The following is a 27,937-nucleotide window of genomic DNA, read 5'->3' on the forward strand; positions in this document are numbered from 1 at the left end:
ATCACTATGTTGTGGACCTGAAAGTCAGGTAACATTGTGCAGCAACTATACCCAAATTAAAACAAATAAAAAGCCAAATTCAGAGAAACAGAGAGTAGAATGCTGGTTGCCAGGTGTTGAGAAAAATAGGGAGAGGTTGGTAAAAGGGCACAAACTTCCAGTTTTAAGATGAATAAGTTCTGAGGATGTAATGTATAACATAGTGACTATAGTTAAAAACACTATTTTGTATAGTTGCAATTTGCTAAGAGAGTACATTTCAAGCATTCTCATTTTAAAAAATAAACTATGTGAAGTAATGGATATGTTGATTAACTTGGTCGTGGGACTCATTTCACTACATATAGCAGTTGGAAAAATACTTAGTGATAAATAATGTAACAAAAGAAAACATTTACAAATTCATTCCCTCTGTACACCATATCAGGTGCTAGAGACACAGGACAGTGGGAAAGGAAATCAAAGATCAGTGACACAGTCCACAGGCATTTGTAGTCACAAAGGAATTCATAATTCAATAGAATAAATATGAGTAGAAAAATAAAGGCATTTCAAGAAACTGTTTAGAAGAATTATTCAGGTAAAAAGCAAACGTTCCTACATCTGCCACTTTTAAAATTTATCTTCCTGCCATCCTAGGATCTAGTTGTTGGTATGAAGCCTTTAAAATAAAGGAGCTTTCTCTTTATAAGATAAAGAACGTTCTGTACTTTTTAACTAGACAGGAAGAGAGAGAATGAAAGAAGGAAGTGAGAGGAAGAAAAGGAGGAAATTAAGAGAGTAGGGAGGGTTTATGGGGAGGAGGAGGAGAGGTGTGGAGCCAGAAAGATGGGTATAGGTGGGGATGACTTGAGAAGCCAGTAAAAATCTCCAATGTGGATGGTGGGTGGAGGTGGATGGGATGAAGCAGTGGTAATGACCATGGAGACTGATTAAGTTATATGTGTTGTTAAGTTTCCATGCATTCTCTGTCCTTTCTGAATGCTTTATATAACTGAACTCTAGGGGATTAGTGTAGGGAATATTAAACACTGTCAAGTTTCACAACTGGATCAATGTAGTCTAGCATCAAGATAGCATCTGCTGAACAAAGTGCCCAGGAGGCAGAGGAAGCTATGAGAAGATAAATTTCTGGGAATTTATAGTTAATTATAGAAAGGTTTGGCCTTGAACCTCTTCTCTCTATCATCCTCTCCTCTAGAAGGCTTCTCTCATCACCTTCTGTGTGGGTATATCTTTGATTTATGTATGTAAGTAGATTCATAATATAAAATATATTACATATGCAGTATCAGCTTTATGTGCTTCAAGGAGATGAAAGAATTCTTCTAGAAGAGAGGCTTTTCTAAAAATTTTTTTAACATTTATTTGTTTTTGAGACAGAGAGAGACAGAGCATGAACGGGGGAGGGGCAGAGAGAGAGGGAGACACAGAATCTGAAACAGGCTCCAGGCTCTGAGCCGTCAGCACAGAGCCCGACGCGGGGCTCGAACTTGCATACCGCGAGATCGTGACCTGAGCCAAAGTCGGACGCTTAACCGACTGAGCCACCCAGGTGCCCCTAGAAGAGAGGCTTTTAAAGAGAAGATGAAAGATTCAAAGGTTATATTTTGGTGAATCTTCACACTGTTGATATATGTTATCAGCACTTCTCTTGTAATTTATCTATATACCTACCTAATACCTTCATACTTATGTATCTACATACTTACTCTAACATGTGGGCTCCTCAAGGAGAGGAAGTATGTTTTTTCAATTTTTTCATTCCCACAGCTAGCTCATGTTCAATGCATTGCAGTTTTACCATAAGTATTTGCTGAATGAAAGAATAAATAAATGAATGATCACAGCATTATTTCAGAAAAGCCAAATAACATGAGATTTTTCAAGAACCAAAATGTTTACCAACATCAGGAGAATGAGCTATCAATAATATTAGATTAGGTCATTTTCATTGAATTATGATTTTACTGTAATTAAATATCCAAATAAAAATCTGAACAAATTGCTCAGTTAAGTGTTGAAAAGGACTCTTTGGTCTAGTTTGAAAAACACGTAAAGAAAAATGATATTTCCTGAAAAGTAATTCCTAATGCACTTAAAAAATAATTACGAAAATTGCATTCTACAAAGATTTCACTTTTTAACCTCTAAAAATGTGTTTGTTTTCTGTTTTGTATATGGTTCTCAGAAATCGGTTGACTATTTTAAAAAAAGACATCATGAATTTTGGTAGACTTTATTTTAAAACCCCAATAACCTGACTTCAGTAGGGCACTTGTTTTGAGGTCATAGCTGTTGAAAATGGAATCAATCACTTTAGAACATAGGGCAGAGCAACAAGCATGAACCAATTTTAATTAAATAGCTATGGTGTTTTGACAAGTTGGCATATATTTTCCGGACAAGTTGGTCTGACTGATTTTGTTTATAGGCTGCTTAGAAAGAAAGGGTTGTTTAAATGTCTGACCACCAATTTTAACATGTCCTTCAGCTTTGGGAATACATTATAGAACTTCTTTCAAAGTATTTTAAACTCCTTTTCACAATCATTTTACGTCTTCATTTTTCTTATTCAAAGGTTACACACCTACCTTAAAACACAGTACTGACAATTTCTGTCCCAAATGATGACATGGACTAAGGCCTTATAATTGAAGTAACTCCTGGATTAACCATAAATGCCTACTGTCTTCACAATATGTGCCTAAGAGGTTGAATCTCCCTTTTATTTACTGTCACCATTTTGTACTTCTGGCATCACCTGATCTAGTGGGATGACAGAATATTCAAGGACAATCGTGGAGGGGAATCTCAATATATTTATTAATAGTCCCAATAACTAGCTTCCAAATAGTAGACAGACATCTTATAGTAAGACATGTCCATGCAGCATGGGAGAGTCCAGCCAAGTGGGCAGTGTGCAGGAGGTGCCAGAGAACATGTCTTAGCAGGTGACCTATAGTATGAAGAAAATTGTGCAGAAGATAACAGATAAGCTGGAAACACTGGGGTTACCAGGCAAACACATTTTAGGGTCCAGTCATGGGCACTGGAGTGATAAACACATTCACGTGAAAATGAAACTAATAGTCTGGTTAACATATGATGTAGATCACAGTTTTGAAACAGGCGGTAAGTTCTATGAGGGATTATTGTGAGTAGGTGAGATCAGTCAAGTCTTTAAGGATAATGTGAGAAGAATGGTGCTTGAAGGAATTATAAGATTTGGTTAAGCAAGTGGAAAATAGAGACATTCAAGTTTTATCCCAATTTAAATGCTTCAGTCTCCAAGGTACTTTTTTTTTAAAGAGAGCTAGAACATGATTAAAACACTGGGAAAATATAAATCCTATACTGTTGCACATGAGCAGTAATTTTTTCAAAGCCACATGGAGGCAGCAAGATATAACTCCTTCAAATTTGTATTTTTTCAATGGATGCATCATTGTTTTCAGGTGCCATGGAATGATTAGTAACTGATCATCACCCTGAAAGATTGTTCCAGCCATAACTTTCACCCCCATCTTTGTGTGTATATTGTGATTGGTCCTAGGAGTCACGTGTAGCAGTTACCACTTGTCGTTGCACCACTTGTATATAATAAAAACTGCAATGTTGAAGACACCCATTCTGCCATTTGATCAGGCTCCCAGCTCCTCTGGGGTAGATTTCAAACTCAGAGTGTGGTTATACTTCAGGTCAGAATTGGATAGGTGTTGCTAAACATGAGCCCTATTGACAGACATTCATGTCAAATATCCTGTCCCTGGATGAGATGGGCTAATACTCTGTAACTATTTTTGTTTAAATTAATTTATGTATTCTGAGAGTGGGGTACAGAGAGAGAGAGACAGGCGCAGAGAGAGAGGAGAGTTCAAGAATCCAAAGCAGACTCCATGCTGTCAGCATGGAGCCCGACTCAGCGCTTGAACTTATGAACCATGAGTTCATGACCTGAGCTGAAATCAAGAGTCAGATGCTTAACCGACTGAGCCACCCAGCTGGCCTACTTTGTAGTTATTCTTAGTGGAATATCAGGGATATGATATATTGCCATGAGCTCTTCTATTAAGTTTTTAAGATACGATTATAGAGCTTAGGAATAAGTTTAAAAAGAAATGTTGTAGGCAGTGAGACATCATGGAAGCCAATACAACAATGCCCAGTAATTCAGAACATTTATTTTAAACTCATACCTAAAATAAGAAATGAAGAACAGCCATTTTTAGATGACAAGTTTAAAAATATTTTAGAATCCTAGCATTTTAGAGTAGGAGGAAAATTTTTGGTCATATGATCACGTCCTGATTTTACAACTGAAACCCAGTAAGATTTGATAACTTGCCTGACAGTGGTTGGGCCCAGTCTAGAATTTGGATCTTCCAAATCCCAGCCCAGTACCCTGACAGATCATTTTTGAGTCAAAGATCCATTAACTCTGGAGTTCGACAAGCAAGAGGAGCCTTGGGGAAATGTTGTGCAACAAGTGGCTCAAAGTCTAGCCTAGTGTACTTAGACTAAGTAAGGATGGGTCCAATACTAGAAGACCATAGTATGAACCTTCCATATTAGAAATAAGGAACAAGCTACTAAAAAGGGCAGAATGCTGTACTGGAAACACACTAGACCCAAAATAAGGCAGGATGGAAGGAGAGAAGGAAGCAGAAAGAAAAATAAAAGCTATTATTCACTGAGCATTTACCCTACGTCGAGCACTATCCTGAATGCTTAGACACACTGTATATTATTTAATCTTCTCAACCTCCCTACAAGATTGATATTATTATCTCTAATTTTTAAAATGAGGAAAATGAGAATTGCTCACAGTACACAGAGTCTGGATTCAGCAAAATGAGGATTAGAAAAACAGATCTGTGTGACCCTAAAGCCCATACTTTTCCCTTACCGTATAGTATTGTGTATATCAAATTAATTAATATACACAACAACCACAACAGAATACTTGCTAGGTGGCAGGAAGCTTACTGAATGATAGGAACACTTTTGCAGTAGACTAGAAGCAAGACTCAGTTTCTTAGTGGCAGTGGAAATGTGTTTAAGTCACTTCATCTCTAGGTGTCCATAGTCTCATCTGTAGGATGACAATTTTTCATGACCCACATTATAGGATTTTTATGACAGTTAAATTAAAATGCAGTTGAAATATTATCTTTTCATATATCTAAATTACATTATTTGGAAGAAGAAAACAAATTAATTTAGTCGGAAAAAAGTTTCAGAGTTGTGCCTGGAATTACAATAAAATCATTCAGGGTTGCTTGATTTTAGCTAAGCTAGACTATTATAATGTGATAAAGAGTCTGAGTAACAATGCATTGTAGCCATAACCTGCTATTAGAAATCTACACTAATGGGGTGATTCCCATCCCTACATGATCAGAAGAATCACAAGAACTCTTACAAGGATGTGAATTCTCTGGCTATTAGAACATTGTCAGAAGTTTCTGGTTTAGTAGGTGTGCACTGGTGCCTGGGAATTACTAGGCATTACAGATGATTCTTGTGGCCATGAATTAGAGTCAACTGTACTGGTTAAAAATGCAGATTCTTGGGTTTTCCTTTTAGATCTAGTGGTATCAGAATCACTAGGGAATTTGATTTGTGAATATGGGTTTTTATTTAGTCCAAATATGATTTCTGTGAACTCACTATTCTAAGGTAATACACTACTAATAAGTGAATGTTTATTATTACTTTGACTCAGATGGCTATACATAAAAGAACCCCAAGAAAATTACAAATTGCCAGATGGTACTTGGACTTTATTACATTTGATGAAGTTTGGAGAGTTCAAAATTATGCATTTCTCCTATAAAACTATATCACTCCTGTGGTGCATATTGTGAAAAGCTGAACAGTTAAAACCAAATATGTATCTGGTGCATTTGTCTCTAATTTTTGATGAAAGTGTATTTTATAAATATCCCTTTGCAGAAAAATGTACTTATGTCTAAGATGCTTATCATCCCTTTAATCTTTGTTTGATTTCAATAGCTGAGTCCTGAACATTTATTTGCAAGTTGAATAAGATCTAAAATATAAGAATAGCATGAAACCAAAGAGGTATATATGTCTCTGTTTTATAAAAAAATGACTTTATACACAAAAATATGTGTCTGGGGAAAAAATTAAAATTTGTTGTTTATAGTCCTTGTCATTCCTTTCTGGGACTTCTGAAGTTGGTGCCAAGAAATGTCCATTTTTTCCTGTAATGAATAGAGTGATAGATGTGGATGCAAAATGAAGAAGCTCAGAGCCCTGGGAGAGATTCCTGCCCATGAAGTAGGACAGTAGGAACCGGGGGTCAGAAGGAGTTGTTATGGGGGGGAAAAGAGAGAAGACATAGAGGTGACAGCTGCTAATAGAACTTGAGAAAGAGAGGGTTTTTTTTTTAGAAGTTTTGCTCTGTAATGTGCAATGTTATAATTCTACATCCAACTTCCTAAGAAAATTTCAGTTCAAAAAAATAGTCTCCAATCCTTTTGACATCATTTTCCTTCAGTCCTATCCTTCTCTTTTGATTCTGATGGGTTTCTGGGCAAGACTCAGGGGAAAGACAAGGTCGTAGAGACCAAGGTATATTCCAGTTACACAAATATGAAAGTTAGTGGGTCCTTACGTGTAATGATTATATAGAATTCAGTCTGGTGAATGCATTCACTTTATCTAATGACTGCCTCTTAATTCAGCATTTTCACTCTTTACAAGCTCAAAGTCATAGTATATATCTCTTTCTTTTCAATCCAGTTTGTCAAATCCCCATCCTATAACAGCCCCTTAAACATCAGTATCCCATAAAAGCCTACCCTATTTTCCTTTATCTCTTCATCCCAGCTAGTTTTTCAAAGGTAGTTTTTCATCCACTGTCATGGCTTCAAGTCCTCCTTATGGGCTGGTCTTTCTCAAATCCAAATGCCTCTGCTCAGTTTCACACCTGGAATATCTAACTGGCAAATGGCTATTTCCGCCAAGATCTTCCATGGGCTTCTCTGGTTCATCATATTTAAAACCAACCTATCATGATTTTTGTCCACTCAGTCACTCAAGCCAAAAAATCTGGGAGATATCCAAGATTTCTCTCTTTCATCTGTCTTACAGTCAATCGCCAGCCTTGTGCATTCTTCTTGCTAAGTATTTCTTGAATCTGTTTCTCTTTAAGACCCTAGTAGCCTTTACTTAGTTTGGGTTACCATCAACTTTTACTTATAGGAGTATAATATTGTTTCTCTTCTTTTATTCTTACATTTGTCCAAAGTAATCTTTTTATCTTTTTAACATAAAAATATGATCCTCAAAATTCTTCAGATAGAAATTCCTTTGCGTGCCATACTAGACCATTCTGTTATCTAGCCCATGGCCAGCTGCTGGCCTCTTCCTAGTCATCATCCTTCCTACCTTCCCCCACCTCCACCCCCCACCCTTTACATTTTATACTCCATTAAAATGTTGAAATACCAGTTGGTTACTCAAGTCATAATGCCTTTGTACTGGTAACAATAGGGCTTCTCGTCAGTGTGCATGCATGGCTATCCTCAACCATCATTCAGACTTCAGCTTAAATGCTACCCTCTCTATAAAGCCTCATCTAACTCTCTCAGACAAACTTAAGTGCTTCTTTTCTTATGCGTTCATAGCAATTTTATAAATGTCAATTATAGGGGCATCTGGGTAGCTCAGTTCCGTTGAGCATCTGACTCAGAGGTTTCAGCTCAGGTCACAATCTCACAGTTTGTGGGTTCGAGCCCCATGTCGGGCTCTGCAGCTGGCAGCGTGGAGCCCGGTTGGGATTTTTTCTCCCCCTCTCTCCCTCTCTCCCTCTTTCTCTTTCTTTCTCTCTCCCCCTCCCCCACTCTTGTCTCTGTGTCTTTCAAAAATAAACTTTAAAAAATTAAATAGATAGATAGATAGATAGATAAATGTCAATTATAGTTACTCCCCCACTGTATTGCATTTATTTGTTTGCAGGTATATACCTATCTCACTGAAAAGGTGTGAGAATTACATGAAATAGTTCAGGTCAAATACAGAGAATATGCAACAGATGTTGGTTAAACTGGCAAGTTATTGGGACTCAATAATCATGTTTAAATGTTTTTTAAATGTTTATTTTTGAGAAAGAGAGAGAGACAGAATCTGAAGCAGGCTCCAGGTTCTGAGCTGTCATCACAGAGCCCAATGTGGGGCTCGAATTCACAGACTGTGAGAGCATGACCTGAGCCTAAGTCACATGCTTAACCAACTGAGCCACTCAGATGCTACAATAATCATACTTTACATGAAAGATTTTAGAATATTCCCAAATGGGAGCAATTTTATTTTTTCAGCTGTAGGATTGTGTACTTGTATTAAAACTACTTATTAAAAATTTCCGAGGTGAAAATCCTATTTATATCGATCAGACATTGAAAAGTTTGCCAGAGGGCTTTTCAGAGGGGTAATTTAAGATCCTGTTGACATTGGACAATTTATGAATTGAATTTGGCATAGCTTCTAGAAATGTTCATCAGCAAATTCAGTTTTCTTTATATTTTGCAAAGTACAACCATCGTAGACCCAGAGTAGAGTCTTTGTTCTGACTCTGCCATGTATTTCCCTGAGCCTGGTGTTTGCTCATGTAAACTCTTCTAGTTGAAACGGGTACCCTCCATGACTGCCACCAGTGTGACTCCTATAGACAGCTGCCAAGGAGGCTCGAGGAGTGGTAAAACTTGGGGCTATGATTGCTCCCTCCTGTATTATGAAGTGGGAGAAGAAAATTCTGATTGCAAAGTCATGAGGAAGAGGTTCCGAGAGTGGCAGACCCTGTTGTATTTTTCTTAATACCTGGAAAAAGGGGGAAAGTAAGAATATTACGACAGAGCTTTGCCTTACCTTCTCACCACCTACTAAGATGAGACTCCCCTCAGAGGTGCTTCCTCGTTAAAGGTGGGACAGAGGATTGTAATCGCTGACTTCACATGAGGAATAAAAAATTCTATTATGATGGGTGAGATTAAATGAATTAAAACTTTAAAAGCCAATAAAATTAAGTTCAGTCATATAGAGTTTGTGATGCTTTATTAATTTATAAAAACAGCAGCCATCTATTTGCAACTGCAAATTACTCAATATTAATAACACTAGTGTGTTACATGTCTTGCTATAGAATCACTCAAGGATTTAAGCTTAGCAGCAAATGTGCCTTTAATGTGTGAAGAGAGGAAGAATATTTGTAGGGCTTAACAATGTAAATGAAAGAACTTGAAATGGGGACTATCATAAAATGAGATTTTCTGCCTGGAAGTATCTCTAGCCATATGACCTGGGATGATAATGAACTATAACAAGGGCATAATGTGATTAGAATAAGATGAGTGATTTATATCAGACAAGTCTTGTCATAGAGAAGGCACTGAAGTTATCACTCTTCAGCACAGTCTATGCATTAGTGCTGTCTGCGTTTGCATAGTTAGTGGCTCTGAAACATTTTCTATCTGACCTCTAGGGTTCTCTGGGTAATTCAATGTGTATTTTGTGAGATTGACCCAGTAAGACAAATATTTAAATGAATAATGGAACTTTTTTTTTTAATTACTGATTCCCAGAGATTGGCATGTTTAGACACCCTCACTATTTCTGTTCAAATTCATGGGAGGCTTCATCTCATTGTAAAAATGGCTTTCTGATTCTTCATTTCTCAGAATAAATCCTATATGTTTTTTCAATGTCTTAGAAAATTATTCACATCACTGAATAGACTGTAACTTGCTTATAAGGTCAGAAAGAGTAGATCATCACCACTAAACTTGAGGGGCAAGGGCAAGTATAAATATTTCTCTTTTGAAATATGTTTTAAAGCTATGCTATACAAAAGGAACTTGCAAATCTAATTCGTGTACAGCTACAGTCCTGTGATGCACAGTAACCTACAGGGACATTTTAGTGTCAACCTGCCAGAAAGTTTGTAAAAATGTATACACATCATGAACAGTGACTGAAAATACCTGGTGTGGTAAAGAGCATGATGCCTCCCCCACAAAAGATCTATATCCTAATCCCTGGAACCTGCAAATATGTGAAGTTACATGGCAAAGGAAAATGAAGGTTGTTAGTCAGCTGACCCCAAAATATGGAGATTATCCTGGACTATCCAGGAGGACCCAATATAACTACAATCGTGTTTAAAAGAGGAAGAGAGAAGCAGACGAGGACAAGAGGTAGCAGCATGAGGAGGCTAGCCTGAAGGCCGACCAAGAGGGCCGGGAGTCAGGAGGTGCAGGTGGCATCTAGCATCACAACAAGGACAGAGAAACAGATTCTCTCTCTGAGCTTTCAGAAGGAATGTTGCTCTGCCAACATCTTGACTTTAGTTCACTATGACCCATTTTGAACATCTGACTTCTAGAACTAAGATAATAAATTTGTATTGTCTAAGGCTCTGCATTTGTGGTCATTTGTTACAGCAGTAATAGGAGATGAATACATCTGAGTTTCTCCATATGTGTGCTGACATAGGGTATTATTGATCTTTCACATCTTTTCTAGCCTAACAGTCAAAAATACCTTATTGGTCTTTAATTTTTCATTATTAGCTAAGTTGAGCTTATTTCCTTCTGCTAGATCCTTGATAAATGTTAAAATTGCTTTATGAACATCCAGTTCATGGACTGGACCTATTTCATTATTGAAGTTTTAGGGTTTTTTTTTTTTTCCTTACCCCTTTGTTAGGCCATTAGGTATCATTTTTGCTGTTGGTGTCTAACACATTAAGAACCTACTAAGTTTTTATGAGGAATTTACGGTGACTTCTTTAGTGTTTATGTATTATTTTTGAGAGAGAGAGACAGAGACGGGGGGGGGGGGGAGAGAGAGAGAGAGAGACAGAGAGCATGAATGGGGGAGGGGCAAAGAGGGAGGGGAAGATCTGAGGCAGGCTCTGCACTGGCAGCAGCAAGTGGGGCTCAAACTCACAAACCCTGAGATCATGACCTGAACCAATGTTGGATGCTCCAGTGACCAAGCGACCCAGGCGCCCCGGGGGGAATTGTGGTGACTTCCGATAAAATAAACCAGCTTTTCAACTTAGCCAGAGATGATCACATGTTTTTTTTTCAGTATGTTTTATAGTTTAAACTATTAATGTAATAAACTATGAAAATAGGTTTCTTACCTTCACCCATTCTTATGTCACTGCAGTATATCCCACTTTATGGTACTTCATTATTATTTAGTAAACTGCTGAATTCAGTTTTGCATGTAATTTTATGAAAGAGATGCATGTATCCTTTTGTTCCTGCCCATTTCTATCATGGTCATGTTGGTCCTATCAATGAACTGAAAGCTTCTGTCTTTGCTGTGCTCTGGAATCATTTCAATATATGGAAGCTATTTGTGGAACATTGACTGTTCCATGCCTTGTTACACATGCTCTTTCCCTACCCTATGTTATATTATGTAAATAAATTCAAAGGTATTTAGAAAGAAAAGGCAAATAAATATATTACCTCAAACTGCTGTTTTGAGGTTGAAACTCCCCTCATCTTTTAAAACCAGAGAGTTTTTGCATCCATAAACCACTCCTGTAATTATAGAAGGAAAAGGAGGAGAGATGCAAGAAAGGCTGTCCTTGGAGAGTTGTTATTGGCAGCATAGCTTCTGCCTACCTATAATTTCATTAGATTTCCTTTCCTATGATGTGTTATTGCTATTACTATTTCCATTATTATCATTATCATGATTGTGCCTTATATGAAACCTATTTACACTCTACCGTATTATAAATATATTGTTAATTCATCTTTTATGATGTCAGCTTGGACTGTATTAATAGGAGTGTCCAGGATCAAAGAAGGAATAGCCCCATGTTACTTCATCACAATCAGAACATTTTAGCAGAATTGTGTGGAGCTTGGAGTATTACATTAAAATGTATTGGTTTATTAGGTTGCAAAAGCATTACAAGTTCTTCAAAAAACAAATTGGAAAACAGAACAGAATAAAGAAGTAAAATTATTTATAATGCAGTCTTCCAGATAAATTAGTCAGTGCATGTGAACTTTATGGAAAAAATACATATGTATTTTTCCAAAAATGGAATCATCTTCTACATTATTACTATTTTGTAACCTGCTTCTTCACTTCACAAAGTATTATTAAAATTTTTCATGTCATGAACTATTCTTTCACAAGGTTATTTTAGTGAATGTGTTATATTGTAATTTGTGATGTGATCATGATATAACAGATTACCTATTGTGCAATGTTTGTTTCCATTTTATGACTATTTATGGTGTTGCAATGAACATGACACAATGATTATTTTCTCGAGATGAATTCCCAGAAGTTGAATTGGTAACTTAAAAGGGTTGTATAATGACTTCTCATATGCCTAGCCAAATTTCCCTCTAGAGGTTGTTCTATTTATTATTCCACAGTAAGTATAAGAAAGTGACCATTCTCCTCACCAACAAATAGCAGAGTTGTATTAAGAGTTTCCAATTTTTAATGGGTAAAAAAAGGAAAATTTCATTTTGACATACATTTCTTTAACTACACATATCCGTGATCACTAGCTGAACAGCTTTTTCAAAATTTTTATTTCTTTTTTTACTTCTACCAATATAACACAGAACAGTACATGATACAAGCATCTCAGGTAGCCTGGGGTAGTCTAGCATACTATAAACAAACAAGAATATCCTCACCCTTCTGCAGTGACTCATATGGGTATCCATACTAAATGGGACACTTAGAAACCATTAATATCCTTTCTCACCAGGTGTTTGTCATCAAATGGGCTCAGGTCAGATTAGGTTTTGCTGCTGTATGAATGCTAGAAAAGCTTTATTTTCAGAGTTTTCCTACTTCGAAATTGAGGGCGAGGGATGGTAGACATATAGTGAAGATAATAATTGTTTAAGTCTATTAACCATTTATATTTATTCCTTTTGTGAATCGGTTTTCATATCCTTTGCTCAATTTTTTATTAGGATGCTTAATATTTTCCTCATTGGATTATAAGACCTCTTTGCACATTAAAGATATTACCTTTTTTCCTATTATATATGTTACGAATATTTGTTTTGAGTTTTATTTGTTATTAGGATTTTTAGTTTAAAACAGCTGTTGTCGGGGCACCTGGGTGGCTGAGTTGGTTAAGCGTCTGACTTTGGCTCAGGTCGTGATCTCGCGGTTTGTGGGTTCGAGCCCTGTGTCGGGCTCTGTGCTGACAGCTCAGAGCCTGAAGCCTGCTTCAAATTCTGTGTCACCACCCACCCGCCCCTCCCATTCTCATGCTCTGTCTCTCTCCAGCTGTCAATAACAAATAAACATTAACAAAAAAATTTTAAAACAGCTCTTGTCAAATTGGAGTCTTCCTGAGAATAACCTGATGTGTATGTATGTGTATGTATCTGTATCTGCACAGAGTAGATACGCATGTATGCATGCTTTGGTATCTACATGCATGTTTCATGTAAAGTCCCAAACACTCTCCATAGAGTATTTGATATGAAAGGTCAAGGTAGTTATACTTGTGAGCACACATATAGACTTGCCTAATCACTATATTGTACACCTGAAACTAATGTAACATTGTGCATCAACTGTACTTAAGTTAAAAAAAAAAAACCCAAAGGTTCTAATATATATTATGGTGATAGTTGTACCATTTTGGAGTAAATTAAAAACCATGAATTTCACAATTTAAACATGCGTTGTATGCTATGTGAATTATATATCAGTAAAGTCTCTAACAGGAAAAAAAAAAGCAGTCTAGATAGAATTCTGAAATCTGAATCTTAGAAAGCCCAAATGTGATTCTAATGCAGGTTGAGATTCATAGTATGGCTTGTGGTAGGTTTGTTTAACATGCGGTTGTTGTCGACTTATCTGGTAAAATCTATCAATCTTTTCCTTTGTGATTTCTGTCTTTTATGTTAAGCTGAGGATACTGTGTTTCAGAAGAGACACAGACAAACTAGAGAACATTTGCAAAGGCCAACAACCAGAATGCTGAGAGACCCACAAAGAATGACAAAGGAATGATGGAGGAAATGGATATGTTCGGCATTAAACCTAGACTTTGAGGAGGAACATGCTAGCTCTCTTCCAATGTCAAGTGGAAAAGACAAAGTAGCTATTCTCTGTTGCACCAGAAAGCTGAGAATAATGTGTTGAGATTCAGAACATCAAATGCATCTTCCACTGTGAATTTGCCTTTATGAAACATATATGATCATGTCACTTCCCTGTTTGGAATCCTTTGTGGCTTTTGTTGTCTTTCGACTACTCAGTGTCCTGTGAGGTCCCTCATAGGATCCCCATAATCCAAGCCTCATTTGGCAACTTCTCTCTCCACGCTACTCACCTGATGTGCTGCCCAAGTGAATGGCTTGATGTTTCTCAAAAGCTCAACAGGTTCACACGTCTTTCCTCCTTCTCATATCTGACTTTCACAAGCTATCTGATCTACTAAAGCCCCCTTTCTTCTAGCCTGAGCCATATGTTGAGCTCTGGTCAGGGCAGAGTCCTTGGGAGTCCGTTTCTGTCACGATCCTCTGTCTGGAAGGTTACCAATGTGACATTATCCAGAAAGTAAGTCATTGAATATCCCAATCATGTATTTATATGCACTTACATATAGTAATATGTGGTTAATATTTATTAGTAATAAGCTAGGTACTAGGGCAACAGAGATGAGTAAAATGCATATCTTCCCTTCTAAGATTCTCAACATTGCAGAGAACAATTAATGAAAATTAAATGGGAAAGTTTAGTGAATATTGGAGAGGGGATCACCACTGTATAATTCACATTTCAGTAGTTATGGAAATCCGAGTGAATTTATAATGCATTCAGACATAAAACTGTGCTTAGGAGGATAAATAAAATGAAAAGAATTAAACTTGCCTGGGTTATAGAGAGGAGTAGCAGCATTGCGTTCTAAACCAAATGTGTAATTTTTGCCAAGATGATTAAGCAGAAGATGTTTATGCTTCCGTTGAAAATTTGATTGGTGTTATACAGCATGTTAACTGAAAGACATGTTCATCTTTACTTGCTTAGGAATCCTTAAAATGTTCAATACAGTGGCTTCATGTTTTTGCATACAAAAGGGAATGTGCATCACTGAATGTCTTGGGATAATGATCCTGTTAGTATTTTAGCATCTGCGAAATTTATATTTCACTGTGGTCATTAATGGATAATTTTCCCTTCCACAGTATAGAAAATGACATTTTTTTCTTATTGTTACACACCAATTAGAAGTAGGAGTTGTCGTATTTCTAGTAGCACGTTACTCAAGTGCATTGCATTTGGAGTCCTTCCTTTCAGATATCAATGTGCCGTGCAGCCCAAGTTCCGAGTCGGTAAGAATCCCACAGTTGCCACGGTCTGGAGTCCCCAGTATTTTAATCCCATATCTCCAACACTTCCAGACCTGGCTAGTGAGCTGTCAGGGAATGCCCATTAAGGAAAATGCATTCCTCGACATCACGCGCAGCAAGTTAAGCGGCCCGACCTAGGCTCGAACTTCCGTGACAGATTACAAATGGGTTTTTCTCTATGGAGCAGTGAGCCAGCTAAGTAATTTCTAAATAGTAGACTTGTCATCCAAATGCAGTTTGATGTTATCTGTAGGTGATCAAAACCCTGAGCTTTTTCTCCAGGTGATTAATAACCCTTTTATTCTTTCACTATAGAACATCAAGAGAGTTGATAGTAATTGTATTAGCTAAGGCTGATTTCCTTTGCAAGATCCAAAACAGTGCATAACCGACTAGACTGAGCTCCTTGAAGGCACAAGCCATCATATGTATCTTAGTATCACCACCGTTTGGCCAGTGTGTTGCAGTAAGAGTTTCCATAAATGTGCAGTGACTTGAATTAACTTCATTTGCCATGGATGATAAAAACTACCAGGAATTTCAGTACTAATAACACTTTCAGTTCTATGTAGGGTTTGAAGCTTTAAGAAACTGTGCATTTTTTTTTCTGCTAGTAAGTCAGCAACCCTATGAGAGAAATATTAGCTCTTATAGTTCATTCATTCAGCTACTTTTGGAAAACTGTTGTCACTGACTAGATACAGCATCATATTCTGGCCAGGCAGAGAAAATGTTATAATTTGTAATTAAAAGAGATCTTTGGTTGGGATTTGGGCCAATTTTCCCCAATGTTCACCTTAAATATTTACTACCATTTCAACATGTTTATTTCTAGAGAATTCTAGAATCTTCCAGTAGCAGAAGGGTCTTCTCATTTCCAGGGAAGTCAGAGACCATTAAAACTCCCAATGTAATGAGGTAAAGGGAAGGTCAGAAATAGTTGTCAAAAGATAGAATGTACAGATAAAATGATGCTGTATCAATGACAACTTTTCTTAGTGACTCTTGAAATCAGGGTGAATTGCTTAAGGAATTTAGGGAACTGATATGATATAAGAAATAAAACATACCTTGATATTTTAAGACACAATTATATTTCCAGAAACTTAGCATCCACAGATATACCACAGGGGCCACTGAAAGGAGAGGGAGAGGCTATAAAAAGGGTAGTGTATGGAAGAGGGACTATTCACTTCAAAGAGAACAACTTCCAACTTATTGCAGAGTCTTATAAAACATTTCTCAGTTTTCATTGCTGAAAATATTTCAAATGCTACACCTCCAGAACAGTGTCATAGATATGATATTAAATTACATAGGAAGAAGTGTAAGGGTTCTGAAGGCTTAAACTGTACACATACAGAATAGAGGCTTAGTAGCAATAGGCACGAAGCTTCTTATTGGTCAGTGTGGCTGCCAAACACACACACACACACACACACACACACACACCAAAAAACAAAACAAAAAACCTAATGAGAACTTGGGGTGTACTACCAGAAACAGAATTTAAAGTATCAGAGGTGATAAATTCATCTCTAGTCTAAACTGATCAATTCTACTTAATCAGAACTTTTCTGAGAAAGATGTACATAATTTTCAGGTGTAATTGGTCAGTATAGTGAGGAGTAATACAAAATTTGAGGAAAAAAAGTTCTCAAGGGAATTAAGATAATTTTCTTAAAATATTAATCATTGGTATAAAACAGAGACCTTGTGTGGGGTGCCTGGGTGGCTCAGTCAGTTGTGTGTCCGACTTCAGCTCAGGTCATGATCTCACAGTTCAGGAGTTCAAGCCCCACATCAGTCAGGCTCTGTGCTGACAGCTCAGAGCCTGGAGCCCATTTCAGATTCTGTGCCTCCCTCTCTCTCTGCCCTTCCTACCCTCATGCTCTGTTTCTCTCTCCTCCAAAAATAAACATTAAAAAAAATTTTAAATAAATAAATACGTACATAAATAAATAAATACAGAGACCTTGTGTTAACAGACTGGTCCTGAAATTTTATTAAGAGGTAGAAATGATGTTTTCAGAGTTTAGATTGTGAGAAAAAGAGGAAAGAAACTATGATAGCTATCAGCCATATTTATTTATATATATGTAATATATATTATGTATATATATAATATGTATTATTTTGGTGAAATGTAAGTAACATAAAATTTACCTTTTTAACTATTTAAAAAAATTTTTTTAACATGTATGTATTTTTGAGAGACAGAGACAGCGTGAGTGGGGAAGAGGCAGAGAGAGAGGGAGACACAGAATCCTAAGCAGTCTCCAGGCTCTGAGCTATCAGTACAGAGCCCGACGTGAGGCTCGAACTCATGGACCGCAAGATCATGACATGAGCTGAAGCCGGACGCTTAAGTGACTGAACCACCCAGGTGCCCCTCCCCGCCATTTTAACTATTTTTAAGCACAGTCAACCCTTGAACAACATGGAGGGGGGATGTTAGGGGCACTGATCCTCCAGTTAAAAATTCACATATAGGGGCACCAGGATGGGTCAGTAAGTTAAGCATCTGACTCTTGATCTCAGCTAAGGTCTTGATCTCAGGGTTATAAGTTCAAGCCTTGTGTTGGGCTCCATGCTGGGCATGAAGTCTACTTTAAAAAAAAATCCACATATCCTCAAAACTACTAGTGAGAACCCTGAGAGATCACTTTACACCATTTACTGGAGAGACAAATGCTTACGTGAAGATGATCAGTGTCACAGGCATTTTAAGTGGATACTCCCAACACCAGTTCACCCCAATAGCAACCAGAGGTAGCTACAAAACTATTAAAGTCGTATAGCATATGCTATAGTTAATTTTATGCAGTTATGATTGAATACTGCATCTTTAAACTCGTTTATATTTCTCTCAAGTGTGAATGGTTCCATGTACAGTCTCTGTTTGTGTTTTTATAAATTTTAATTTTTTATAATGATTTTATAAAGATTTGTGTATATCTTTTGGTAGTAAGTGATAAAATAGACTAGTATCTACATATATTTTATGGATTCATGACATACCGTTTTCTTTTTTTATATATTTCTAGGGTATATAATTCATCTATGAGTTTTTTAAATTGTAACATATCTCAAAAAATTTTTCCAGTGTATCCATTTTTTAAAACATGCATAAATCTGGACTGCACAGCCCAAGTCTAAATTATTCAAGGATTAATTGTGTACATGTCTGTGGCATTAAGTGCATTCAGATGGTTGTGCAGCTGACAGACTGTCTCCTTAACCAAACTTTAGTCAGGCTTCTTGGAGTGCTCTTCTCCACTAGCCCTCCGTCTTGTCCTCTAGGATGCCTAGCTCTGTTGTGGCAAAAATGCTACTAAGTTTAGAGAGACTGCCCCACACCCTTGATATCTGATCACTCTCATCTGCCTTCAGCAAAAATCCTGTTAAGTTGATGTAGTGGGAATCCATGCTTGATGTATCCTCTCACTAATTTCCCATCCACCAACCCAATCCCTCACCCCCATGTCTCTGCTTGTTGGCTATAAATCCCCAGCTTTCTTTACTTGTTGAGAGTTGAGCCCTGCCTCTCTCCTCTATTAGTGTGGTGTTGACACCTATTGCCATAGTCCTGAATAAAGTCCTCCTTATCATTTTAATAAGGGTCATTGTTATTTTAAAAAGAATATTTTTTCTTAACATAATTATCACTACCATCCATCTCCAGAATTTTTTCATCTTGAAAAACAAAAAACTCTGTACTCATTAAACAATAATTCCTCATTTTCTCCTCCCCTGCAGCCCCTCGCAACCACCGTTTTACATCTGTCTCTGTGAATTTCACTATCTGCCTCATGTAAGTGGAGTCATATGGTATTATCCTTTTGGTGGTTGCCTTATTCCACTTAGCATAATATCTTTAAGTTTCATCCATGTTCCCTGCTGTAGCATATGTCAGAATTTCCTTCCTTTTTAAGACTGAATAATATTCCACTGTGTGGATATACCCATTTTGTTCATCTATCCATCGGTCAGTGGTCACTTGGCTGCTTCAACCTTTTGGTTAATGTGGATAATGCTGCTATGAACATGGAGATACAAGTACCTGTTTGGGTGTGTGCCTTCAGTTCTTTTGTGTATACATTCAAGAGTGGAACTTACAGATCATATAATAATTCTAATTTTAATTTTTTGAGGAATTATTATTGATGAATGCACCATTTTACACTCACACCAACAGTGCATAAGGGTTACAATTTCCTACAGCCCCCTCAACACCTGTTATTTTCTGGTTTTTTTGGATAATACCTATCCTAATGAATGTGAAGTAGTTCCTCATTCTTGTTTTGATTTTCCTAATAATGAGCCATACTTGTTTTTTTTTTAATTATGAATTTTCTATAATAGTTCAATGGAAGCCTTTATTCCTGAGTGATTTGGAGCTCAACCTCTTAATAACCCTAGAGGCTCTAAAACCTCCTAATTTCCTATACTGTAAGGTAGCTTTTCCAATAGAAATACAATGTGAACCACATATATAATTTTAAGTTTTCTAGAGCCACATTAAAAAAAGAAACTTGTGGGGAGCCTGGGTGGCTCAGTCAGTTAAGCGTCTGACTTCAGCTCAGGTCACGATCTCGCGGTCCATGAGTTCGAGCCCCGCGTCGGGCTCTGGGCTGATGGCTCAGAGCCTGGAGCCTGTTTCAGATTCTGTGTCTCCCTCTCTCTGACCCTCCCCCGTTCATGCTCTGTCTCTCTCTGTCTCAAAAATAAAATTTAAAAAAAAAAGAAACTTGTAAAATTAATTTTAATAATATATTTTGTCTAATACAATATATCCAAAATACCATCATTTTAAAATACAATCAATATAAAAATTTTTAAGGAGGTATTTACAGTATCTTTTCATGCTAAAATTTTACTGTGCATTTTCTGCTTACAGCACATTTCAATTCTGACTATCTACATTTCAAGGGCTCAATAGCTACTACCATATTAGACAGGTCTAAGATCTTGATTGCAATTAAACAGTCAATAATGCTATGAGAAATTTTAAGGCACTAACAGTCAATTATCAATACATGATTTTCAGAAATCCTGTATACATGGCAACTTGTGAGTGGATGGGGACATTTTGCTACCTTGCCACTGTCCACACATTGACCACACATATACACACACTCACTCATACATGGAAGGACACCTCCCCCTGTATAGCAACATCAAGAGGGTCTCACCATTTTGTTATATTTACTATAAGGTGATAGCATTGTTGTATACTGTTTCACATTTTTTTAAAACTCATAATATTTCAGCTAACATAGAAGTTGTAAAACATTGTTTGGCTAGTCTGGGAACCTAACCACAAATGCTTTGGTTCCCCAGCAATCAACATATGAACCAAGTTTGGAATCATACCATTGATGAAATGGTCAGTTTCTATATGGGTGACCACTTGAATATTTAGATTTGGGAACCAAATAATGGCCTTTAAATCAGCTCTAGTATTTCTCCTATTGGGATGCTTCACAAGCCAAGGCACTATAATATAAATAAAGCATTGAGGGGTGCCAAATCCAAAATTGTCACAGGAGATATTAGATCCTCTGAGATCCTTGTCTGCTTTAGTAACAGTGATGCTTCATAAAGCCGAGATTCATCTTTTAAGCCATCCTATCACTAAAAACTGTAAGTTCAGGCTCATTCCAGTACTTCTCAGTTTCATATCTGTTCGTCTCTGTACAGCCTGCATGCCAAACAGTTAAAGAACTTTTAAACAATTAAGAAGGAATCCCTTGTCGGGTTAAGTTTAAATGTTGACAGCTTGAATCACAAGGTAATTGTTCATGAATTAGTGATGCAGTCAGCTTCATTGAAATTTAATGGACAATATTGATCTTTCTAAGCTTCCTATAGAATTTAACAATTTTTAATTGCTCACAGTGTCAGATACCCTTTTGCACTGGATTTTTCCCTTCCATCTAGGAAGTAGCTAGCAGAGGACTAAATATGTGGCCGCTGCCACTCTGTAGTCCCTCAGGGCTCCAAGCTTCCCCACAATGCTCAGTGACACTTGCTAACCCACTGACTGGTGAGAAAATTTTATTCTTATCACTGTGAGCATATGGGTTTTACCTATGATGCCAAAAATAAATGTAGCTAATTAAAATAATAAATATTCAATATTTATGTGGGTTTGTGCCAAATATCAACTCTGAGCTAGAGGCATCACTCTTATTAACAATTTATCACATATGGGGCGCCTGGATGGCTCAGTCGGTTGAGCATCCAGCTTCGGCTCGGGTCATGATCTCACAGTTTGTGAGTTCGAGCCCCACGTCGGGCTCTGTGCTGACAGCTCAGAGCCTGGAGCCTGTTTCGGATTCTGTGTCTCCCTCTCTCTCTGCTCCTCCCCCACTCGTGCTCTGTCTCTCTGTCTCTCTCTCTCAAAAATAAAACATTAAAAAAAAAAACAATTTATCACATAAATCAGGTGCATTTAGATGGAGCAACCATTTTTCTGTTATATGTGTGTAAACAGAAACCCAGGGAAGACACATCTTGACAGTGTCACTTAGCAGGTCTGGCACACTGGACACGTTATGTAACAAGGCTTCAGTTTTCCTTATTTATAATATGAGAGCAATAATACTGCCATGAAGTACTGCCATACAAAATAAATTACATAGTGTTTTATTTTAGTCTTGCTTTATTTTCTTCACTTTGCAGAAATGGGATGAGTTTGTGCAAAGCATTTCACCTTTTAGTAGAAGGTGACAAAAATATGTCCTCACTTAGATTAATGAATCCAGTCTTCACTGAGCTAAACCAAATTGCTCTGTATCAGACAAAGAACTGGGACAAATAAAAAAAAAAAGCGGGGGTGCCTGGGTGCCTCAGTTGGTTAAGCGTCTGACTTCCGCTCAGGTCATGATCTCCTGGTTCGTGACTTTGAGCCCTGCATCAGGCTGTGCTGACAGTGTGGAGCCTGCTTAGGATTTTCTCTCTTCCACTCTCTGTCTGCTTCTCCACCATTTGTGCACAAGTTCTCTCTCTCTTGCTCTCTTTCTCTCTCAAAATACATAAGTAAACAAAAGAAAAAAGAAACTAAATGGGCTTATTTAAGGTTACCTTTGAATATTTTACAATCATATGACCACTGATAAAATTGGTGTATACAACCCTGTTTTAATCTAAATTAAAAGTTATAACATAATTAATGTGTAAGTTTTCAAGCACTAACAATAATCCTATGACATTTTTCAAGCAGAACCACCCTCCAGCTTAGGGGCTTTATAAAAACAAAATTAAACAAACTGCATGCACATGCATACAAAGTTGAATCATATCTGCAATGGAAATACTGATATTCAATTTAGACCATTTTATTTCTAGTCAACCTTGTGTGTGTGTGTGTGTGTGTGTGTGTGTGTGTGTGTGTATACAGTTTTAACTAGCACTGGAAGATTTAGAATACCTATAACCTTGAAATAACTTTAGCTTTAAAATAATTTTATATAAAAGCTATACCTGTTCATTACAAATGATACCAAGATATTTAAAATGTCTTTGTATATCAACAGTTTCTTGTAACATTGTGTACTTTTTTTACAATTGATAAAAGTGGAGGACTACTAGAGAGTGTTTGCTAATATTCAAAACTGAGAAACCACAACTGTGTTGTCAAAGCTGAGCAGACAATTTGCACATCTCTCACTTCTCTGAGACTGTATTGCTCTTCCCAGAAGTGTCTTGAATCAGCCGCTCCCGTTTCTTGCTTCAGAATGCATGATATAAATGTCACTTATTTCATAAGTACTTTTTAAATACCAAAAATATGCCAGGCCCTAGGCATGAAATATGGTGGATAAAAATGCCATTGCCCTTTTGCAGCCTAGAATCTGGTGGCAGAAGCAGGTATGAATCAATGAATCATAGAAATAAATACACAAGTACAAGATGTGGTGATTTGTCTTATGGAAAAGTACAGGGAGGTATAAGAACATTGAAAAGAAGGACTTGGCCTCCCCTAGGGAGCTCAGTTAGAGATCACTTCTCTGACCAATCAACCAGAGGGTGATGGAGAGAAAGAACATGGGCTTTGGATAGATATAATCTTGACTTTCAAATCTGTCTTCTTTGTCCTGAGGTAAGTTGCTGAAGTTCTCTGAAATCTGTTTTCTGACTTATAAAAGAATTTTAATGTATTTACTTCAATAAAGTTCTGAAAGACCATGAAATAGATTTGTTAGTGGCTAGAACATCATATGCATTTAATAAATAATAGGGTCCTTTCTCTTCATTGCTCCTTTGGTGACAAACTTTTGCTTAATGCTAATAACATTGTAGTTTTCTTCTTAAATATCATTCCAAATCCTATCCAGGTCAAAGAAAAGTAATTATAATATAAAATTATATCTGCTGTAGAAATACTGATACTCAATTTAGAGCATTTTATTTCTAGTCAGTTGTTTGCGCAGTAATGTAATTAAGGGAGTGGATTCCTTGACTTTAGGAAAATAGCATGCATTATGCATTTCATTAGCTTGGCTGAGTAAAGCCATGTGACTTCATGGAAAACTTACAGAACTAAGAGTTTGGAGAACATGATTATAACTGAAGTGCTTGAAAAGTCATGGTACAGCTTTGGGCCTCAGGGGAATCATAAATCCCTTTAGCTCCATCATTTTGGGAAGCTGAAAAATGAGGTTAGTGCCTATTTCACATGGTTGACTCCTACTCTTTCTGGGATTCTTAGCTTAAGGGTCACCTCCTTGGAGAAACTTGCCCCGACTACCTAAAATATGGGTTATGTGTTACTCCCTTGGGCTCCCCTAAAGAACTCCGCAACTCTTTACTGAATGTCTGCACATAGGACTAATTATTCCCCATATGGTGGTCCATGAGGGGTAGAACAGTGCCCACTTCACCCCTCAGCCCTTGGCACAGTGCGTGATATTCAGTAAGTACTGTTTAGAGAATATCTGATGTATCATCTAAGACAGAAAAAGATCAGTTGTGTGCTCAAAACTATAAAAGTGTTCTGAAAAAGGAGATAGAGTGAACTTCCACCTTAAAGAGATTATATTTAAGTAAGGAGAGCAAGACTAACACACCAACAAAAAACAAAATATATTACCCAATATATATAAGAGGGGTGTCGTAAAATGAGGTATTCTCTAGAAATTCTTCAGCACCAGGGATGGTCATGGAAGATTTTGAGGTTTTGAAGACTGGGAAAGAATCCACTAAGTAAAAAGAGAACAGACACAACACATGGGAAGCATCATGAGTGAAATATGGAACAATGTGTGTATGGAACTTGGGAAGAGCAGCAAAAGTCCATGTGGTTAGCCATAGGACCTAGCACTGGAGAGGCAGCCCGGAGTCAGACTTTGGAGGTCCTTGAAGATCAAGAGGATTATAGACTTGATGGGGTTGAAAATGTAGCTAAATTGATAGTGTTTAACATGAAACCCACATGCTCAGAATAAAGTTCTTAGAAATTTAGGATAGGTTTTAACAAATGAATGGAGTCTTGAAAGAAATAAGGCTCTCACAAAATCATTTTGAAACGATACTTTATATTTAATCTTTTAAATTTCTAACACATGCCCATTTCTTCTATCTCACTGATCACCATAACAGTTCAAACAGGTAGGTCAGCATTCACAAAGGAAGAAGAAGTTGCTCCAAGAAGTTAAGTGGGGGGTCATCTAGTTCATGAATGGCAGAACCAGGATTAAAGGGATCAATTCCTGAATTTCAAATTTCTATCATTAAAGTTAAAACTAAAATTTATCAAATGGTAGCAATAGTTTAGTTATTTTTGGTATATTGTCTAAAAACAAGATACCATAATCCTGTTGAAAAGGTAGAGATTTTTGTTAGTGAGGGTGTTTCGCTTTTAGGATAAAAATATATTCATGTTTGTAAGCCCACACAAAAGCACTAATGGAGAGCATTCGCCAGATTTTTCTGGATAAATCTAAGTTCATAATGCCCATGTATCATAATACTCAAAGAGTAATATGTGTTCCTTTAGCTTATGTGTCAAAAACCAGAAACAATCCTTGCCATTAAAACCACATGAACTGTATACTATAGTTTAAAAGGAAAATATTTAACAGCTAAAACAAGAAATTGGGATTTATTACAGAGGCTGGTTTTTCTACAGAAGAGACATCACGTGTATTCTATAAAAGAGCAAATTTAGAATATGGCAATCAACACGTTTAACTTAATTTCTTGAGTGCTGTTGGTTGATTCATACTCTTTGGCCACAGTATAATATACGTGATTGTTTATCACTGAATGCTCTGGAAGGAGGCTGTGTAGTATTGTGCTCAAGAGGACAGATTCTAGAGTCAGAATTGCTTGGGTAAAACTTTGTTCTCCATCAACTAATTTGTTATGTCATGCATGTTTCTTAACCTCTATAAGTCTTATTGTCTTTGTCTATAATATGTGGATAACAATAACTAAGTGAATTTTGTCTATGATTCTTTTAAAATAGGAAAGGATTAAAGAAGTAAATTGATGGCAAAGAGTAGAAAGTTTGCATGCCAGAAAAACCACCACTATGAATATATCTTATATATAGACACAGACATACATTTATTTCCCATTTGCCAGGAACTACTAATTTGTATTCTAGAACATGTCTAATCCATTCAAGTCTCTAACTCTTCACTGTAGAAATGTCAGTATTAGGTTTACAGGAATATGGAACACAAGCTTTTATGACATTTTACTGATTTTTAGTGACCTATGGTGATTAACGAAGCTTTATTGGAAACTGGAAACAAATAATTCCTGGATTCCTGGTTTTACATTTTAAAGCAATTCATTAGGCATTGGAAAAATGCCTGAAAGTTGCATTTTTAAAAGCTTTTGTCTTATTTATTTATTTAAATTTAAGTTAGCTAACGTATATGTAGTATTGGTTTCAGGAGTAGAATTTATTTAATTTTTTAATGTTTATTTATTGATTTTGAGAGAGAGAGAGAGAGAGAGCGAGCAGGGGAGGGCCAGAGAGAGAGAACAGAGAGAAAGAATCCCAAGCAGACTCTGCACTGTCAGCACAGAGGCCGACGCGGGGCTCTAACCCATGAACCAAACTGTGAGTTCATGACCTGAGCCAAAACCAAGAGTCTGACGCTTAACTGAGCAACCCAGCCACCCAAGTTTTAGGAGTAGAATTTAGTGATTCATCACTTACACACAACCACCAGTGCTGATGCCAACAAGCGCCCTCCTTAATGCCCATCGCCCATTTAGCCCATCCCCCACCCAACACCCCACCAGCAACCCTCAGTTTGTTCTCTGTAATTAAGAGTCTCTTATGGTTGGGCACCTGGGTGGCTCATTCGGTTAAGTGTCAGACTTTAGCTCAGGTCATGAGCTCACTGCTCGTGGGTTGGAGCCCATGTCAGGCTCTGTGCTGACAGTGTGGAGCCTGGAGCCTGCTTCAGATTCTGTGTTTCCCTCTCTCTGACCTTCCCTGCTTGTGCACTCTCTCTCTATTTCTCTCTCTCTCAAAAATAAATAAACATTTTAAAAATTAAAAAAAATAAATAAAATAAATATAAAAGAGTCTCTTATGGCTTGCCTTCCTCTCTGTTTTTATCTTACTTTTCCTTCTCTTCCCCTTTGTTCATCTGTTGTGTTTCTTAAATTTCACATGATTGAAATAATATAAGTTGGTCAGTAAAAGCTTTTATTTTTAAACCAAAGATATTTTTTTCCAAATAAGCTTTATATATAAACATGTTATCAGAGTAAGTACTTTATAAATGTTTAAATCTTGAGTTTTCTTCCTTGCCCTTCCTCTCCTCTCATGCTACATTCTGCATCTGTTACAAAATTATTTATTCAAAACAATGTGAGTAAACTACCAACAGGATACACTATTGGCTAGATCAGTTACTGAAAAATAAACAAAATGAAGCTGCTGACAGGTAGTCTTATGAAATTAGACATGGAAGAAGTGAGACTGACCTTTTAAAATATTATTGGTGGCATCTAGTGGGATAAGAAAGTGGTAGGGCTGTTGTAAGGGTATAAAGAAATCTGAGGAGATGAAGGGGTGATCCTGCCTCCAGGGAATCATGCCCTGCATCCCTCAGAGACATCCTCTGCTATAGACCAGAACCTTGACTACATTATTGCTAAAGGACCAATCATACGGATATCTGAGGAGAAAAATAAATAATGCATCTTCTGACTGAGATGAGGACAACTAGCCTTGCGAGAGATCCTTAGGAGTTAGTGTTACAGCTTGCAGTGCATTCTAGCATGCACATGTTAGCTTCAAACACATAGTCAGTGATTACATTTAATGCATTAGTTCTATTTCCCTTTTTCCCTAAAAATGATTGTCAAATTGTTAGTGTATCTTATAATTGATAGTGTTTTAGAATTGACAAAATATGGCACTTTTCTTACCAAGAGGGACTGAGATTGAATTGACTCCATGGCAATCTCTCTGTCTCTCTCAGAGGGAGAAAGATTACACTGTATATACACTATATTATATATACACATTAAAGTATACACATTTATATATAATATAAATGGATTATACA

General features: G+C 37.0%; 1 protein-coding gene across 3 annotated transcripts in view; it reads left to right on the plus strand.

The window, feature by feature from the left end:
- TMEM117 (transmembrane protein 117) overlaps window positions 1-27,937 on the plus strand; it is a 485,771-nt gene that overhangs the window by 410,619 nt on the left and 47,215 nt on the right. The window contains exon 7 of one of the 3 annotated variants that reach the window (XM_042946299.1): window positions 3,459-3,519. The exons of the other annotated variants lie outside the window; for them this stretch is intronic. Coding sequence (XP_042802233.1) covers window positions 3,459-3,476 — 18 coding nt within the window. The 3' untranslated portion in view covers window positions 3,477-3,519. Of the gene's footprint in view, window positions 1-3,458; window positions 3,520-27,937 lie in introns of those variants that run through there. 3 annotated transcript variants of the gene reach the window in all.

This window comes from Panthera leo, chromosome B4, assembly GCF_018350215.1.
Source record: "Panthera leo isolate Ple1 chromosome B4, P.leo_Ple1_pat1.1, whole genome shotgun sequence".
NCBI classification, from domain to species: Eukaryota; Metazoa; Chordata; class Mammalia; order Carnivora; family Felidae; genus Panthera; species Panthera leo.